This window comes from Chroicocephalus ridibundus, chromosome 1, assembly GCF_963924245.1.
Source record: "Chroicocephalus ridibundus chromosome 1, bChrRid1.1, whole genome shotgun sequence".
NCBI lineage: Eukaryota > Metazoa > Chordata > Aves > Charadriiformes > Laridae > Chroicocephalus > Chroicocephalus ridibundus.
In genome coordinates this window covers 158,749,642-158,770,010 of record NC_086284.1, presented here as the reverse complement: position 1 = coordinate 158,770,010, position 20,369 = coordinate 158,749,642, and the positions used below count along the sequence as shown (strand labels likewise).

Here is a 20,369-nt window from a genome sequence, read left to right as displayed (position 1 = left end):
AACTCCCAAAATTGTATAGTGAAGGACTTCAGCGTACAAATCCAGCAGTTAAAATCCTGCAAGACAGCCATGCCTGGTGCCCTTTTATTCCTGTTAGCCTTGTGATCCATTATAAAAGCACTCATGAAAAGAGAAAGACCCTCAGTCTGAATTCTCATAACTAACAACTCGTGCAGAGAGTGTAAGGTAAAAGAATGGCTGCCGCATGGTCTGCTAGATATACAAAATATTGGCAATGGTTATCAAGGAAACACAAATGCCCATGGTAAGTACAGATACTGAAGGAGATGTAATTTAAACACGGTATAAGAGAATTAAATACTGTGATTTTTTTTTTGAAGCATATACATATATTCTGCTGCTGAAGAAAAAAATGAAGTATGAACATTTAAAGCAAAACTGCAGTTTATGGTTTGTAAGAACACTGTTTATGTCCTTACAAAGATCAGTAAATAAAATTGACCTCAAACCCAATAAAAGTATCTGGAAAAGAGGAAAAAATAGAAATGTGCAGTTTTAGAGTCTGGTGACAGCTGTTTTATATCAATAATGTAAAACATTTTGTAAAGGTTAAGCTTTCACTATGACACGAAGTTTCTGGGCCATCTCTTCAGTTGTCGTAAAGTGAGACTATTTAACAGTTTCCAAAAAAACCCAAACAATATAGCTTCGTTTTGATTTTTTTTGATGAATATCTTAATAAAATGTTAACATATGCATACAGAACTGAGACAAATTGGGGTCATGCAGGTGCCGCAGTTGCATGATGACACTTACATTGCCTTCCTCCCTGCATGAAGCTCCGCACCAGTACATCATACTCACATGTTTTGCTGAGAACTCATCAACCTCCTGAAGCACCTTCTCCTGGCACTCTGGGTTGGTGGCTAGCAAATACGTGGCAAAGGACAGCGTGCTAGTGGTGGTCTCATAGCCAGCGATCAGGAACAGGAAAGCTTGGCCTGCTATCTCATCCTCTGTTAACGTCTTCTGAACCTTTTCAGATGGGGCCCTGCCAGCAAGAGGTGCCTTGTTCTGTCTGGAAGCGGCAGATGGACTGATCACATCAAAACACCCGGCTGCCAGGGAGTCAGCTGAGTCGCGGGAGTCGAGCATCCACTGGAGAAAATCTCTGCGCCTCTGCAGAATACAGAATGAGAAGAAGCATGAAGAATCAGTCACAAAGCAATGCCTTTACCCATGGGGGATGGAAGGAGAGAGCTGTTTCCTATTTATACTGCCCACTTGGCTCCCACAGAATGGCCACCAGCCTTTCCCCAAACAAGGGGACTTCTATAAATTAGCTGGAAATGCCATCACTAAGAGCCGGTCACTGCTTTCTTCCCAGTGGGCTGAGACTGATCTGCCCCCAGTACGTAACAGGTTCATATTTTCACAGAGGACTGCTAATGGTCAGCACCATACAGAGCTTCTTTCATCCTCAGGGTGAGTTCTTGGCACTTGCTGGAGGTAAGGGGATTGACATAGTCAATGCACAGCCCCATCTGCACCCGCCAAGTGGAGGTGGCACAACTCATGCTTGGAGAAGGTGGCCCATTTGCTTGGAAGCACCCTCCTCATTTGTTCACATGGTCCAAAGCATGAAAGTCACCACCTAGGTTTAGGGTTGCACCTACAATAATTTCTGTGACAGCTTAACAAGACAAGACTATAAACTAATCTCAGTAAACTGGACCATCTTTATATGAGAAAGTAGAGTTACGAACACTTGTCTAACATAGGATTTATTTTTTTTAAACATATTTGCAGAAATACATTACAATTCTAAGCATTCCTCTACCATAAAACCTGTTTGGGTGGCTTGTCTTCGCAAAATGCCCGCTGAATTGTTCTGCTGTTATGAAAACTGCTTTCTTTCACACTAGTTTCTGTCAGAAAAACTCTAATAAACAGACCTACAGACAAGAGTGAGTTGACTCCAAACCAGTCTGGACAGCAAGCTTGATTAGGCTTTGAAATATAACCCAAAAGGTTTGAATTGACTTTTGGGAGCGGGCATAATAGAATTGTGCTGAACCTAAGCCATAAGGCTATGTGATTGATTTTCAATTCCTCAAATACCAACAGAATACATGATAGCTCAAGGACTTAGAAGTGACTGCAGTGCCAGAACATGACAACTTCTGCAGTGGGATGGACAAAAGAAGGGGCCAAGTCTTTCTTCAAAAGAAAAAAAAATGCTGTAAAGCTGCATTTATCTGTTAAAAATAAACCGTTTGAATGATTACTTGGATCTGATGATTGAGAGAGAAAGTGGAAAAAGGAAAAGCCAAAGAAAAGGATAGGCAAACAAGATAAGTGTAAGGAAGGACTAATTAATTATAGATGTCAAAGGACTTAATCAGATTTTTTTTTCACACAACATGGGAAGAGAGAGCAGTGAGACAACAAAAGAGAAGAAATACTTAGCATCCTGTGCTCAGCTCTGCTGCCAACAAACTGTTCTGACCGAGCTACAGGCGGAGAGGAATGGTTCTTTTGAGGTTTGAGTAACACAAGGGGGATTAACACACTGCCTCTCTAGCAGCTCCTTCCCTCCACCCCACAGAAGCGTTTCATTTTCCATGTGTACGTTAGGCACCTTCTACCCCCATGACCACAGGGCATCCTGCACCCTGGTGCGCCCAAGAAGCAATGCTCCAGACAGTAGCACTGCTGGTCACTGAACACTGAAGGACTCTACAAACTGGCCATCACCTCTGCATCACCTCCAAGGCACGGGATACGTGCTTTTCCCTCAAGTGAAGGCACACAAAGCCGCATTATACACATTGTGTTCAGCAAATGAGCTCCAGCTCTGAAAATACTTCCTTGTGCCTAGACTTAGGCACAATTTCCATATTCAGATTGCCCATGCTTCCTTGGTCTCTCATTTCTAACACAGTAAGCCAAAAGTTGCAACTGCCCTGCCACAGTCATTCTCCTCCAGTGTGGTATGTACCTCTGCTCTTTCATGTTCCTCTAGACTGGAGGAAACAAGACTTCACACGTACTTCAGCTGTGCATAGCTAAAAAACTCATTTAACTTTTCCAGGAAGGGCTTTATTCACATTCTGGGAGTCCACGTATCGCACAACTGAGTGTCCAAGTCTTCGGCATAGCCTGTGCTTCAGGGATTTTCCTGGTGCATATATTTGTGTTAGGTCATTTTTTAAATTAAAAAAAAACTCAACAGTCTAGTTCCAGTGTGTTCATTAGTGTGTGGATAAACTAGTCCAGTAGAGTAATGAACTGCACCTGTAGAGATAGTCCCGTTTATCCATAAGACTAGTCATCATCAGCTAAACTACCTTTATAACATAAAAATGTATAATTACATTCATATTCAGTGGAGTTGTAACACTGTAACATAATATAGTTCAAATGATATAACACTTGCTATGGTTCTGCATTCATCCTTCTCTAGCTGTGAATTTTCTTGTAAGCAAACCCATTGCCCTCTGAGGGTTTGCAGTCCCCCGTCGTGAGCTGTTAGCTGGGCCTGGTCTTATATTTAGGCAATACGCTCTCTGGAGACCCCATAAGATGTTTCTCCAGCCTTAAACAAAATCAGGTCCCAGCCTTATACAAAGCATCCTCTTATTGCTATGATAGTAAAGTAATAATCATAATGACTACTGAATAAAATTTCATTCATGAGAATTTTTGCTGAAAGCAAACTTAATGAATGCTAGCACAAGTGAATATTCCCAAGAACGTGCTCTGAAATGCCTCTGTGGCCATTTTGAGGAGCTCTTTTTATTACTCACATAATATATTTGGTTAGGAATTTAAAAGCTTGTCTTGTTACAGAATCTGTTTATAAGGTCACCCTATTGAGAAACAACGATCTGTGCCATGTAATTTGTTCACAGGTGAGCAGAGGTTGCTAAAAGCAACGGCTTCATAAACAATCCTTACAAAAACAACATTCATTTGTAAAAACTACTTGAATAATAGTGGGGGAAAAAAGCACAAAATCAGAAAAATGCAAGCTTTTTTTTCAAGATAATTCCACACATTGGAAGGAGCTATATTTTAGCGAAGCTTCTCTTCTTTATGGTTCATTCTACTTCACTTTAGGCATCAGTATAGAACGCAACATAAAAAATTGTCATCAACCCAAGCGAGAGAAAAGATTTCCAGGGTTACAACCAGTCATAATGAAACATATATTTCTTCCGCACCATCAGGATGGAAAAATCACTCTGACTCAAAAACCTAACAATGGCAATAGAGGCAAACACTAGCATAAAGCCAAATATAATTGGATTGTTAAGTGTTGGAAATGAGGAAAAGGTATCTCATGAAAATTCACGGGGTTTTTCTTCACTTAGGTTGACAGCAGAAAAAAAAAAAAAAAAAAAGGGCAGTTTTTTCAGTTTGACAACAGACCAGATACTGACAGTGTAACTGCACAAACCCATTCTCTGGTCATCACATACAGCTGCTGGCTTCCTTTTTCCATCGGGGACATTTGTTTGATTTTCCTCACAAAAAGCAGAAGCCCATAATAGCCTCTATCCTGTCCTCTGACACTTGCATAGTTACGTTACAATGGCCTCAGAAACAAGTTCTCACTTCAAAAGAACGGCGTGCCAATGTGGCAGACTCTTGTTTTGCCCCCGCACAACACAGAGCCTATCATTAAGTCAATGAAAATTGAATGGAAAGCCACTATTTGAAAAAATCTAATTTGAATGCAGTATGGGACAGGGTGCATGTCTAACTTGGTGGTGACACAGACATCCCCTTTGAAATATATAATAAGACAAGCGCCGCTTTCAGCCTCCCCAAGATAGACACCTTGCAATATATTTCCTGACACCTGTGTTCTGGGCCGTATCATTTCTCTCATTAGTCTCCTTAAACATCACCTGGCCATGCAGAGAAATCATTCTGCACAGAACCGTAACGAGCTATGTGCTGCACACTGGAAGAATAGACATGTGCTATACTGGGGAAGGCCAATCCCTCCCCAAATCACAGCTTTTAAGTTTTGCAACTGTCAGAAGAAGAGAGATGTATCACTCACATGCGTGATGCATCATGACTCTTCTCATGGGAGGCAAGGGTCTTGGGGTAAGGGGGATGTCTCCAGCTCTTTCCATCCTAAAAAGGAAAGGGTGTTTTCACATCTAAGACTGACATACCCGCTGACCTTTTGGCAAATTCACCGCTGCTGCGGGGATCCAGGGAACCCTTGGGTTATGCTTTCAGTAAAGAGATTGAGCCATGCAACTTCTCTGCAAGGCGAAGTCAAAAATCACTTAAGGAAAACTACCAAATGTGTATCAGTTGGAATTTTTGTTCTTAATGCTGTGATTTCGGTTGTGTTTTCTGCAAACTATAGTCAAATTTTGCACCACTCTGATAGTTCAGTTCCCCATTTTGAGTTCAAAAGAGCCCAGAACTACAAAAAGCAACTTGAAGCAAGGAACCAAACTAGAAGACATAATTGGTTGGCATTCTGTAAAGCACTAGCTGTGGAGCAAAAGTCATACAAATGTGATGCTGCTAATATAATACCACTCACATAAACTGTGCAGACCCTCCTAGCCTTTCTCAAATGCTCTGACGGCAGCTCAAAAAAGCAGAAGCTAAGCTTCAGAATCCTTATCTAACAGGTAGAAAGTTCACATCTCGTATTATTTCAATTTCCTACAAACTTGTACAAACACTGCTATATTAGTTTATATCCAGGTCATTTTTTGTAAGTTTGATTTAGCAACCATCTTTTTAGGTGAGACAAACCCATGTCACCCTGAAGTTACCAGTAAAGCGCTGCAGTAGTCACACAGATCCTTTTGAAAAAGAAGCACAAAATGCAGTCCCACTAGAACTATCATTTTTGCCAAACCTCTTCGAAAGTATCAAATTCAACCTCTCCCTAACCCTTGCAGGTTTAATTTGGTTTCTCACTGAAACAAAAAAAAAAAAAAAAAAAAAAAGCCAGTCTCTCTGCCAAAACATCCAGTCCCAAAACATTCCAGTGATGGTCCTTTTCTCTTGTGCTTGAACCAGAAGCTGGAATTAACTGGGATGCCAGAGCTGACAGCCCTTAAATTTGTGCATCTGAAGGTTGAGGGCATGGTGCTCTCACGGGGGATGCTCAGCTCTGGAAGGACCCGAAGTCTGTTGAACTGCAGGGTACGGCCCTTGCTCGGGAGCGGCTGGGAGGCTTTCAGTCGGGCAGAAAAGCCTCTTTTGTTTACATTCATTAACATCAGCTGGTGAAACCACTGTAATGTTTTTATTGTAAATGGGCTAAATGTCTGCGGGCAGGCATGTCTTACAAAACAACACAACTTGCATTAAAAACCTGAGTAAATTTAAAGCAAAAAAATATATTCACTGAGTGTCCACTTGGAAAGTGGAGCAGCCTTTTGCCAGCCTGGCCTGATCTTAACATTTGTAGCGAAACTCCAGACTGCGAAGATTTTGCATAACTTTGGAGTTGTTCTGTTATTTTTATATATATATATATATATATATATATATATATATATATATAAGCTCCTGTGCAAGTTTCTGGCAGTAGTTCACCGCAATGAAGGAGCACTGTGAGTATTCAATGACACCGCGCTTGATGTCAGAAGCCACAGCAATGCCTGTGCTTCCTATTTGAAAGAAAAAAGTGTCCCTACAATAATGTTGCAAAATTGCTACGTGAAATGCTGAGCAGGCCCAGAAGGGGCAGGTGCATCAGCAAATGGATGAAAGCACCTGAGTGTGGAAAGTATGAAACATGGTCACAAAACGTATCTTCTATATGTGACCAATGTTCTTTTAAAAAATAAAAATAAAAAACCAAGAGTAAGTGAAAATTCAAGTATGACATGGATTTTATTGGCTGAATTTGCTGCTAAATCTGCAGAGTAGCCGATACGAATTACTGGTTAAAGCACTGACCTCCACAGAAGCTGGGATGCTCAAAGCAGCACTCCCGTTTTTGCCTTTAAATCACAGTTATAACTGGTGCAGCTTCTCCATCTGTAAAATCGGTACAACACACATCAAATCTTATAAGACCCCATGAGGAAATGCTAATGATGATCTCAGGAAACGCTTTAAGACCTAGGATGAAAACAGATTTACACAGACTCACAGAGTTTAAGGCATAAGCACCGTCACATGGGGCAGAGAGGCCTGGAAGGAATTCAGCAAGTTATCTACTCCATCCCCTCGCCACGAGGCAGCATCAGCCAAACCAACACTGACAGCTGTTTGTCTAACCTGTTCTTAAAAACCCAGCCAAACTCCTGCTTCCCACAGCCTCCCCAGGCAGTCCACCCCAGCACCAAACCATTTTCGTCACTGGAGAGGTCTCCCCTCCTCCGGTGAGTCACTGCAGATATTGCAGATCATTAGATTTCACCCAGCTACACCCACAAACTCTGAGGCTCCACAACCTGAACTTTGTACGTGTCTCTCTCTCTATATATTACTTCAGTAGGTCTTTAACAAAGTATTCGTGAGGTGAGAGAGGAGTGCTCAGGTACTGCTGGTTTCTTCCTCAAAAATTTTGCACCTTTCTGACCTTCAAAAGGCAAAGTTAAAGTAAGCGCATTAGCAATCTATAAAGGCATGGGCAAGCCTAATTCAACCTGATAATAAAGCTGGGGGGAATTCTTAAAAAACAAGATTTTGTTAGGGACCTATCTCCCTTCAGCTTAAACTGCTGCAAGTGGCAGTAGAGGACTCATATCTTGAAAGACAATCAACCTCCTTCTAGAGGTGTTCCCACACAGTCCAGAGATGAAAATAAATTTGAATTCCAGATCTAATTGTTACTCAATGGAGAGAGAACAAAGAACTGTCCATAGTTGAGACAAGCTTAACCTAGCTCTTTATGGCTCTTGTAGAAGGAGGCTGCTTTTAATCTTAAGTGTGTGCACCTGTTGACTGTGAGCTGCGAGATCCTAGCTGGAGGCCTAACTTGGCTGAAGTAATACGTAGGATGAAAAGATACTACAATTACGGGAGAGCGAAAATAAGGCACACACCTATTTGAGTGTTTTATTAATTACGCGGGCCCACAGGGAAACCTATGGCTTGCCTAGAGAGCTGGAAACCCTTCCAGTAGTTCTTCAGTGTAAAACCAAGGGATTGCCTGCAGTCTGGTCCATTTACACCCTTAATGAACTGACCATTGTCTCTGACTCTGAAGAGTTTCCTTCCAATATTAGGCTGAGCAAAATGAGCTGGGTGCCTCAGAGAAGCACTAAGATTCTCCATGAAATTCAGTCTAAGGTAAACAAGTGTCATGCACTTTGTGGCAGCTGGTTGGCATCTCTGCCGCGTTGGGCTGGCAGCCTCCGCCCAAAGCACAGCACAACAGTGCAAGCACCACAGCTCCCTCCATCGCATGCACACATGGGGAAGGCTCAGAAAACTTCAGCTGAAAATGCAATGGCTAGCGAGTCTCATCCAGCTTCTTTCCCAATCCCTGCATCGTGGTGAGCAAGAGTGGCATCATGAGTCTCATGAGTAGAGTTGGCATCATGGTAGCAAATTACAGTGGATTCCAACCTTCTCATTCTGTATTTGCAAAACATTTAGGATAACAACACTCCGATGACAACTCCTGGCGTTATCAGAGTACAAACAATAAATACTGGATTTGTGTGTGCGGTAGCTGAGCTTCTCCTGCCCCACACGTGTTTTGCTGCTTGGAGGTGGAGGAGTGGGGTTATCAGAATACACAGTGGGCAAATACAGCAAGAAAAGAAATAACCGGGCGCTGGGGAAGAAGAACAGATTGGGCTGGCCCCCCCCACGCCATGCATGCCAGTGCGTGCAACGGGCTCTGACTCACAAGCCAGCAGCGAGCTGACCACCCTGCTGCACGCTGTACGCACCCATCCTCTCCCAAAGCTTAGCTGGCCTCCCAGTAAACCATTCAACACGCCTCCCCTCCACTATTCGCAGGAGGAAGGGAGGATGCAGGAAGGGAGTGTTTTAGGCAAAGTGTCTGACACCCAGAAGCTTGACCCTCTGCTGATTCAAATTGCTGACTAAAGGCTGCTGCTGCCTGCAGCCCTCCATTCTTTTTCTATTTGCCATAGATTATAATCGTATTTGCTTAAATTTAATTCCTGATTAATACTCAGTTATGTTTTTAGCAATTGCCTGAAATTCAAGAAAATGCACAGGAATCTCATTATTGCTTCTTTATCCTTTGTTCTTCCTGCCCCATATGCTCTCTTTAACGTGCTTGCAAAGCCCCACCACTCACTCCCAAGAGCCATCAGGACGTTTCGGGGCCATCCTGGGTGTCTCCTGTTTGCATCCTGTCCTCCCTCACCTCTCCCTGTGCTTTGTTCAAGATCCTCTCTTTCTCAATCATATTACATATAGATTGCATACGTTTTGAGGGAAGGAACACCTCATTATTTGGTTTTGTGATGGCCTTAAGTAACTCTGGTTAACTAAAATAATATATTTCCTTTCTTTAAATAAACCAATCATGTCTGGGAGACTGAAATAAATGACATGTACTGTTACAACAAAAAGTACAGTTAGTGCTCTTTATGTTCTTTATTAACGATATGGAAAAAACACTTATCTTTTTACTACTTCTCTGAGCAACTGCTCTCCACTGCTGGCGAGCAATCCTACTGCTGGCTTATCCATTCATGATCACACCTGCACCCTACATTAGGATTTATCCTGGATCTTCAGCTATATTAAACTGGCTTTTACCTATAGCACATAAATCGCCTCTACGTCTGACCCTCCACTTGTGTGCGTGAAGGGGTACAGATTCCTAACACAGTGGTTAAAAGCAGTATTGGAAAGGAAAGGATTATTTTCAGTTACCCAGTGACCAATAACAAATTGTGTTATCCTCTGCAGTTTCATGGATGCTGGGTTCAGTTATGGGTTTTATCCAATAGATGGCTCCTCGGTAGCAGGAAGGATTCTCCCACTGCTCTCCTTTCCTTCACAGAGTTTCAGGGCGACTTTCTAATATTTACCCAGCCATTATCTTGCAAATATAGGCATTTTGTGCACACTGACAAACACACAGTAGCAGCGTGTGTGCATGAATGAAAGAACAAAAGAAAAATTAAATGGCATTTTATACATTTCATGCCACTTTGTCCTCTGCCAGTACAGGGATGCATGAAAAATGACAGTCAGGCAGCCCTGTGGTCTGGAATGCTTCCTAAAGTCAAACTGAAAAAAAAAAAATACAACTTCAGAAACACATGAATATTAACAGCATGCCAGAATGCCAGCTGTCTTTCTCCCCGAAAATATGAGGACATCTCCCACATCTTCCAGATCCCTGACTGAGCAATACTTAAGCAACTTACAGGCATCATTACTCCTCTGTCAATGAAAGATTTTTCACCAAAAAAAAAAATAATCCTATGTGTAATTATTGATATAATGAACCAGGAGAGCTCTATGTAATTGGCAGGGTGCAAGTTAACATCATTATGAGTAATGCTGCCATTTCTGAGATGGGGAAAGTGAATACGCTTTTGTTGTTTTCCAGAAAACCATAATCAGAATAATAATAGCAAAACCCTAGACATTAATTACATACAGACAAATCATGTTTATCCCATATACACGCTTGTGACTTCTCTGAATCAGAGAGCTGTTCCCAGTCATTTCTGTCCTGAGACCTACCTTGCGTCTCACTCGGATCTTGTCAAACACCTGGCAGTAACCCCACTTTGGGGATTGCGACCCTCCAGTCAGACCACACAATCAAGTGAAAAGTGAAAACAGAACACCCACACTAAATAATAAATCTCATAGAAGCCAGACCATGGCGATTTAAATTCCTACAGCTTAAAACTTCAGTGGGGCACAACAATAAGCCCACCTTACCTGCTGTTAGCAACTAAAATAATAACATTCCTATTAATAACCTTTATCCTTGAAATATTAAGCTGCTTTGAAGAGGGGGGGGAAAGGTAGAAAGGGACCAGTTTACTGCAAATATACGAATAAATATACAGCATCTTGCCATTAGCACAATTACAGCCATAATAACTGTCAAGAAAAAAAAAATGTTTTGTCCCTGTTCAAAGCCGAGCACAATCACAGTTTAAATTTCAGAGCTCCAAAAGGACTTGCCTAATTCCATTCCTAGCTAAAACTTGGAAAATTCAAACCAACTTGCACTTTGCTCACCCTAAAATAAGCTTGTCAGCATGCTTGATCGTGGGCTATGACACTATTGCTCCCCTTTACTCCTGAGCAGATGCCCCAAACACCCCTTCAGCCGAATGGGTGCTGTGAGGAGACAGAGCACGTGTAAAGGTAGCCCCGTGCTCCGGTGACCCCTCAGCTGGCAGAACGGCCCTTTGCGTGCCCAAAGAACAGCTGGGGCATCGCCCTTAAACTGTGCAAGGAGTGGATTGAACCCCTGGCCAGTCCCAGTACTGGTGAAACACAAAAGCTCCATCTTTCCTCCCGTCTCTCTCTCGGGATGCCGCAGCCAGCAGAACTTACCCAGACCCAAAGCCTGCAGACTTTCACCCTCTTCCCCTTTTTAAGGGGCTAAGTTGCAAATGTGCTAAAAATTAGAGTTCACAACTGAAACACTGACAACAATTTTCACCGTGGAGCAGTTTAAAACAGGCAGCAGTGATATTCATTAAGCTGTTAATAATGGATTGCAGCACAAAGCAATTTATCAAGTTTCCATTGTAATTAAAATCGCTGAATATTTGGGCACTTGCAATGCACCTAGCTCTCCCTGCTTCTGAAGCTTTACATTTTAATGTGAATTATGGTTCCCTCTCCCCAGAGACCAACTAAAAAGCCCATTTTAATTGGTATGTTTTTAATTGAGATTACATTATTAAAAAGTGTACATTTCTGTTGAAGAGAGAAAGGAGGTGCTTGGCTCCCCTCTGCTCTCTGTCTCTCTTAGATATAGCTTGCTTATCCCAGCGGGAAGGAAGAACGAAGGGTAGTCGCTGCGAAGAAAGTGGAGAAAGCCCTGCACAGTCACGGGTTATGAAAGCTGCCATTGACTGCCGCAGACGCAGGATTTCCTAGGCAGATTTTCAGGGAGGGAGAGGAATCGCGACAATCGTTCAGGCTGCTCTTTAGCAAAAGGCAGACGGAGGAACGCCATGCAGGGATTCCTGCCTCGCAGCCAGCTGACATCAAGGGCACGTTTTAGAAAGCCTCTCCTCAAGGTTTCCAGTGACAGACAATCTGTCGTTTTCCATAATAAGTTACTCTAATGTTAAAATATCCTCAAAATCCAGATACAGTCATGAGCGGATGGGGTCTAGTAAAGCGGATGGGGTCTCCACCAGGCTGGGGGCAGCGTGGAGGCAACCCCCAGGGCAGCCTGGGCATGGTGGCAAGAAAAGAATTGCCCCGGCAGAGAAAGCTGGTCACCTCTGTGCATTGAGATGGTCAGACTGACTTGCCACCAGGTTCAAAAGAAAAGCAACTTCATGCACTTGGCATCCAAATGCTGGCCACATAAATGGTTCTCCTGTTGGCAAGGCGGGCTGTCGATGTCTCTTCTACGTAGGAGTATGGATCTGCTAAGGTAAGCAGACACAAGAGAAAAAGGAGAAATATCAAAGGAGCGCAAAGTAGATACCAACAGTTGAGACAGATCAAGGGAAAAACCTCCAGAGATCAAAACATGCCAACAGATGGACAAGACGGTTGAACCAGAATGAAATATCACGGAACGGCTTTTTCATAACTGCTTCAGAAAAGGTCATACTGTATTGCTAAAAGAAGGCAGTGTGTGGGGCTGAGAGAGGTCACTGTAGGCAAATAGAGACACAGAGAGACTAACAGAGAAAAATTTGAAAATCACCCACTAATGCCACAAGTGCTACAACTACTCCCCTCCTAGTTCTGGGAGCGACTCCGTGAGGAAGGACGGTGAACAGATAAAAGGAAAAAAAAAGGATGAAATATGAAAGACAAGACAAAACTGAAAATATTAAAACTGACAGAGAAAGGGAAAGCTCTGTTATTGTAATTAGGTCAGTAAATCTGTGATTTTTTTCTCTAAATTATGAATTTAGAAGCTACGCTCTAGCTATATATGTCAGAAGAAAGCCTGTTTGTAGAGCGAAAGTACCCAAAACATGCTATTGGTCTCGATGGCAAGGTAAAATAAACACATAAAATCCCGGTCCCGGTCAACCGATCTCTTGCAGATTTAGATCACAAGTAAGTGAAAAAAAATAAGGCTATGTAAACCTTATATCCCACCTTGGCATTAAAGGTCACCACCCTGTTATGCAGAAAATTTATCTCCAGATGATTTCATTTTATGGCAAGATTCCCTTTATTTGCTGATTTGAAAACCCCACACGCTGGATGAAGACCAGATCACTGATTAAACAGGAAAAAGGAAGGGCTTTCAGTGATCTAAAGTAGGATCTTCTGAGAAACTTGGGAGGGACAGACCACAAGGGTAATGTACAGAAGAGACGAGGAACTGTAAGAGAGAGAAGTTACAAAAGAAGGGGAATGTGCACAACTTCAGGATGACATTTTTTTTCCTTTCAGCCAAAGAGATGAATACTGAGACCGTGCCATGGAGGAAAAACAAATGACAGGAAGCGGGAAAAGACACGTTGGAGAAGATTTACTTTATGCTGAGGGAATTGCAAAGGGAAACTGCTTCGAATCTTATAGGAAAATGACCCTGCAAGACAGATGTAACATTGCTTAGGCTGTGTATTTTGCACAGATGAGAACATGCAACAGAAAGGCCAGATTACTTACTGATTTGGCATATATCAACAGATATATGACTACATCAGATTCTGCCCCGAGTCCTATAAAAGAAAGGCAGCTGGAGATGCTTTACTCCCTTCCCAGAAAACAGATACTGTTTTCTCAGCCCTGGACATAGCAAAGTCTTGCTGGATCTGTGTAACTTCTGTGACCCAATACCCGGGAAAATTTCCCCAAAGACACACAGTGACCCAACAGGTTGCAACAGCCTTGATCCAATTATTTTCTCTGATCGGAGTATCAGGAGAGATGCTAACTAACCAGGGGACAAACTTTACGTCTAAGGTCATGAAACAGCAGTATCGAGTACTAGGTATAAAAAGTATTAAAGCCTATGCCACATCCTCCTCAAACAGATGGCCTTTCAGAAAGATTTAATCAGACATTGAAATGCATGCTGCGAATACTCATTACTAGCACAGGATCAGGCTGGGACAAGTGGCCAGCACTGACGTGATTGCCTACAGGGAATTACCACAGGCATAAACAGGATTTTCAATGTTTGAACTTCTCTCCGGATAACAAGCACAGGGTCCCCTTGCCATCACAAGGGAGGGTAAAGCAAAAAATTCATTATAGGGTGGGCCAGGTCTAGTTTACAGAGGAGAAGGAAGAGACCCCAGGCTCTTATAAGGAAAAACTACCTTCTTTTTGGCTTCCTCGTCCTCCCTTTTTCCACCTGTGCTGGTCAACCCACCACAAAGCTCAGCGGCACAGACCCAGTGTTTGCTGGATACCAGCTTCAAAGCACAATGAGCTCTTGCTCTTCTTATTCTTATGGAAGCATAAAACAGAGCTGTGACCACCCTTGCCCCTTCAGTATCAAACCCAGGAAAAAAAGGGTATAACCACGACAGCCAGCATCTAGAGGGAGGTGTACACAGAGCTGGCCAAAAAAAACCACAAACCAAAAAGGACTTTTGATCTCCCCTTCAAGGATGGGGCAGTTTCTTTGAAAAAGACAGGTTTGCCTTTTAATTCTTTCCTCCTCCAGTTTTTCAGAGAAATTTTACTGCAAACATTATTTGAAAGAGTCCTTAAGCTATCTTTTGGCCTGGATTTTTGATAAACAATATTTTAAGTGACTGATTTTACCATATAAACACAATTTTAAAAAGTCACTAAAACCCTTGACATTACTAACAACTGAGCATGTGGGTTTATTTATTTTTACTCTGGATGAAAAAGCCTTTTTTCAACACTAAAAAATCCCACCCTTCTCAATTAAAAGGTGTTTCTCATACGCTGTAGATCAGCAAAGCCAAATGTCCATCTTCAGTTCCCACACCGGCTGGTGAAAACAGGAGAAAAATACATGAAGACCTCATGGACAGAAGCATTTAAGCCCTTCCTCCCTGTAACTCTGAAGGCATCCTGTTGGCCTAATGACTTCCTGCAGATTAATGCTGCTACAGGGAGCGTTTGAACCTCCCCTGTTCTGCCCAGAAAGGGGTAAAAATACCATTGGAAGGCCTTCTGAAGGAGCTCCACCAGACATCTCTTAGAAAGAGAGGTTAGCTTTTTCCTGCGTAGATACTCACATTTTCCCAGTTACTGTCTGCAAGATCATTCTTGGCAACTCTGGATACCCAAAAACTTCACCAGCTTAATCAATATGAACACCCTGGTCCTTTGAGTTCATTTCTGTCCTTTGGTACAAGTCTATGTTCTTGCAAACTGCAGCAAGTGAGCAGTGCTCCAAGAAGTCAATGAGACTGCTCAGGTGCATGATGGCAGTTTGGACCCCAGATCGTAGCTGAGGTGGGAAATGTGAAATATGAGACAGGGACACCGCTCCTGTCACCCCCTGAAGAAGAAATGAAGATACACAGTGGTGGTTGAAAAAGACTAAAAGGGAGTGGGGAGAGATGGAGGCACTGGATAGAGAGTCCCAGATGCCAAGATTATTTTGTTACGGTTGCTGCAGGGTTTGCTGGAGTGGGGCAAAGAATATATATATATACACGATACGATACACATCTGCCTGCTCCTTGTCTAGGATCCATAAAGCACTCTGATCCATAACTGAGGAGGCAGTAGAAACTGTTTGATAAGAGCAAAGGGTGAGCGATAGCAAGCAGACCTGGCACGTGTTTGCTGGCAGCAGGTAACCAAGCAGACATTTGCCATCTTCTTGCGACTGCAGTGCTCCTAAAGCACTGGGCTCACAGGTGTGCTGGGCTGCAAAACTGGGACAGATGCAGCAGTAATGCAAAACTCTCCCTGCTTCTCCATCAACACGCCTCGGGGAGGTGAGAAAGTCACCGCTCTCGTTACTTATTCTGTCCTTGATCTCTTTTGAGCAGAGAGACTGCAGAACTGCATTTCATGATGAAAGCAACTCAGCCAGACATTTCAGCCCAGGCTTGAAACCAAAAAGATCACATTTCCTGGGCCTGCAATTCATCGTTGGAAAGATAACAACAGACTGATCAAGAAATTTCAACTGGTGACCAAAAGTAATAGGGATTTTGAGCTCATTTCCATTTGAGGTTTTGAGGCCTTGCTATGTTTAAACACCCATTTAAGAAATTCTGAGGAAGTTATAAAATTCGTTAAATCTTTAAGAAAAAAAAAAAAAGGATTTTTCTTCAAATGTGGGAAGGAATACAATTTTAAAGCAAGCAGTCATGGCTTGATTTTTAAAAGAAGGTGAATAACTAAAATGCCTTTTAACATAATGCCACTTTCTTTTCCTCTTAGAATCACTGTGTGCTGCCCAAGCACAGACAGCAGATGTAATGTTCCTAAGATTTTTAATGTGTAGTAGAGAAATTATAAACTTTTGCTTAAAACAGCAGAGATACAGGTTTATTATTTGGGTTCAAATCCCATATTTAGCAGAAATTCCCTCTATATCTTTAAGACACTCTTTAACCTTCTGGAAAGCCCACTTCACATTTCCTCCCGACAAAGGCAGTGGATAATGACATGATCAAACTGTGAGAACAGCCCAGCGGAACAGAATTGTAGCATCCCTCCCACAGACTTAGAAAAACAAAAGGACCAGAGTGATCCTTTGTTTTACTGACTTGATAAATCAATAAAAATTGATTATTTAATATTGCCATATAGTACGTATCCTTAAATGGACACCTTCTTCTCTCAAATATAAACAAGTTTTGCTTGGTTTTCTACAAAGGCAGGAAAACTGCACACTATTAGAAGGTGTCTAATCCTCCCATCTGCTGTTTCCTTAGAAAAATATTTACTTTTTAACATCTGTACTGCATTTCCACAGTTCAAACACACACATAGCTCCTGGAATGTACACAGTATTTAGCAAATTTTTAACTAAGTTTTCTTAGTAATTGTATAGTTTTCCCTTGACAAGGAGAGGATCAGACTTTTTCAGAAGGATTACCTCTGCGCAACTCATTTCAAGCAGCTCTTGAATAAAATAGTTCATTAGTTCATGAAAAGGAAAAACTCCAGGGAACTGCTGGGGAAGGAAGAGAGAAGAACAGAGTGCCACAGTAATTAGGTTTTCAGATTGTCCCTTATCCTCTAGAATGCAGGTACACACACACATGTCCCTCTTCCCCTCAGGTAAAGCGTTTAGGGGAGCTCATTGCACGTTTTTCCCTGGGAATCAGTGTTGCAGAGATTAAAGTTTTAACCAGGCCATCATTTCCCAGAAAGATATTAAAAGATACCGCTTCCTTATAGTACTATTACTCTTGCTACCCAGGAGTGAAAGGGCAGCTCTCTCCCCTTTGCAAGCATCTAAACAGCTTAGTTTCACACTTCCTTAAAATTTAGTTTCCCAACCTTTTTAGGGTCCTATGGCTGATGCTGGAAAACCAAAGGATTTCCACACACCAGAAATCACTGCCTGGGTGTGCGGGCAGCCAGCGGTCAGCAGAGCCAGTGAATGTACTTGCCAGGGATCAGGGAAAGGACTGGTAGGAATGAGGGCGAGAAGTGGGGAAAACTGGAGGGGGTTGCAATTGTTCACCAGCCATTGCTGATCAGAGGAAAACCTCTTTTCATCTAGACCCAGCACAGAAGGTCCACAGAGCATCCCAGGGCCTTACCAGTTCACAGGAGGGCGTATCATCACCAGGACTGACAGCACCGTACAGCTTCTTTGTGGCTTTACACCACCTGGCTCATGGGCAGCATGGTTCTCAGCAGCAAAGCCTTCACACTCTTCTCCCATTGCTCCTTGCGTCTGCTCTGCACTTTTACACTAAAAGCATTCAGGTATTCCGTAGGTCTCCAGCCAGATTGACTAAACTACCAACAGAGATGCCAATGAATACAGTTCTGGTGATACTTCTCTGTGCTTTGTCACCCCCTCATTTCAAATTGGCTTGACACCACCAAGAAACAGCTGGGCATCATCAGAAACATCAGCAGGTCACTACCTGCCTGGTATGGATGGGTTGAATTATGCATTCACAGCAGATAGTATGACTGGAAAAATCAGGAGACGTCAGAAGAATATGTTGCAGCCTCTATGAACTCTCCAATTCTCCTTGTTAAAGGGGGCATATTTTGAAAACTGGATTTTCCCACAGATCAGTTGTGATTTTCCAAAAATAATGTTTTGCAATATCCTTAAATTGTTACATTCCAATTGTTACTACTACTATGGATTACAAATGAAATTCTGGCCTTTCATCTGCTGAGGGGGCTTAGTTTCAACCCTTAGTTTAGTTGAGCACCATGAAAGACTCCTTCATCTAGATATCATCATTTAAAACAGACTGGTAGGTTAAGAACTGAGCTATAACATGCCAGAAAAACAACTCTTACATGACTAATGATTTGCATATCAGATTATTAAATGAAAATCTATCAAACTATCATTTATTGAAGTAAACAAACAGTCTATCTGCCCTGATTCTGGAAACATTTTGCCTAAGGGAAAAATTTAAACCTGGGCAGATAATCAGGATAAGGTATTTGAACATTTAAATCCTGCTGGAGTCTTCAAAGTAGGTGTTAAGTGGTGCATTAAATTTGTGCTGTTTCTTCTGAGCAGGGTGAATTTGCTCTTCTGTAAATAGTGGGGAAAGCATTTTACGATAATTTGAATCCATGAATAAATGTAATATATTAAAATTTCTAAAGTATGACCACTAAATGTTTTTGTACATAAGCCAAATGAGTGGAATATCCAGGACTGAAATTATTTGACTGACCAAAGAAAGACAATATATAATTAAAATGACATCTGCAGCACCAACCGATGCGATGAGAGAAAGTGACATCACAGATCTCATATAAGCTGCAAGCGTGTTATTAGATCTAAACCTGGCTGTAAAATTACTATCTGCCCGTGGGATTATCTTTAGGCATTCAGAACCATTGTTTCATTTACTGATAGAACAGGGATGATAACAGGCTGACTTTGCTTGTCACATTGTTTTTTTGGCCTTTCTTTATTCTTCGTTCACATTAGCTGCAGATGAGAGGAAGACAAGCTTCAGCTGAACCACTTTCGTGGAGCTTTTCATTGTTTTACAGTTTGCTGTAAAGGCTTTTTTTTTTCCTTCCCCCCCCCCCCCCCCCCCCCCCCCCCCCCAAAGAAAAAAAACAAAGGCATTTTTAATGGTGGTAAAATCAATGAAGAGTGAAAGATGCACACAATGTAACATCTAGGAATGTGGCAAATTTAGGAATACCCATTGGCCTAATGCAGCAAAGGGAGACCAGAAGACTTTGCTTATAGCTCCCATTATTAGCACAAAGAACCAGTGGCTACTGGGTATATCTTGGCCCCATTAAAATTCAGAGCCAAAACTCTGACTGACTTCAGTGGGTACATTTTATCATTCAAGACCTAGAACACAGGACATAATTCTCCTTCAGTGCAAGGCTATCTGGGATACCTAATATCTACAGATTACAATTCTGCATTAAATTGGACACAGCTGCATTTTGATCTGTTTCACATACCATTTTTATGTTCCTGTCAAATTATTAAGTTGCCTATACTTGTAACAAGACTCGTGTGCCATCAACCTAAAATAGTCAAAATTCTAAGAGTGCATAAAGAGACAGGCAGCGAAAAGGGGGAAAAAAGAAACTCCAAACTTTCCAGTTGCTTTTCAAAGCCATGCTAATGATTCTGAACTGCAAAGGGGACTTAATACACCCTCATATGCCAATTTTGCAAACTAGGCAAAAGTCCAGGAGCAGGCGGGACCACAGCCAGTCATGGACTTGTGCATACACTGCTAAGGCAAACATGGACCTTGTACTTCCCTCCACGCTGCCCTGATACCGGGCAGCTACTGCCATGTGTTATCTCTTACAGCATCTCCCAACATCCCTTCCAATATAACCTTAAACCTCTGCTCCATCAACCACTGAAACCTGCAACCAGGCTGCCTATGCAGAGAACGCTGCCTCTTGGTCTTGTCACTACCACCTTGCTTTCCTTTGTGTTTTCTCCTAACCATACCCACCTGCTGTGCTTTATCTTAGTCTGCAGTTTGAGGGAGAGCCCATCTCAATTATAGTGAAGGATTTAGCCCATGATTGATGCCCTCAGCGCTACTGCCACAGAAATACATTGCATTTTATTAAGAGTAGTTAATACATTTTTTTAACTTAGTCAGTAGTTAATATAGTAGTTAATAACATTTTTAACATGTATTAACAAAAGT

The 20,369-nt window shown here is 42.2% G+C and overlaps 1 protein-coding gene and 1 long non-coding RNA gene across 6 annotated transcripts in view; both read right to left on the bottom strand.

Annotated features, from left to right (window-relative positions):
- The window catches only part of TBXAS1 (thromboxane A synthase 1), a 247,037-nt gene that overhangs the window by 70,329 nt on the left and 156,339 nt on the right, over nt 1-20,369 (bottom strand). For all 5 annotated transcript variants that reach the window (XM_063320468.1, XM_063320476.1, XM_063320484.1 and 2 more), the window contains one exon: nt 826-1,140. In XM_063320468.1, the coding sequence (XP_063176538.1) occupies nt 826-1,140 (315 nt within the window). The remainder of the gene's footprint in view (nt 1-825; nt 1,141-20,369) is intronic.
- LOC134508652 (uncharacterized) lies at nt 11,871-17,966 on the bottom strand. The gene is made up of 3 exons (XR_010069115.1): nt 17,787-17,966; nt 13,738-13,790; nt 11,871-12,530 (listed from the first exon to the last, which is right to left on the bottom strand). It is a non-coding gene; the product is annotated as an uncharacterized LOC134508652 (long non-coding RNA).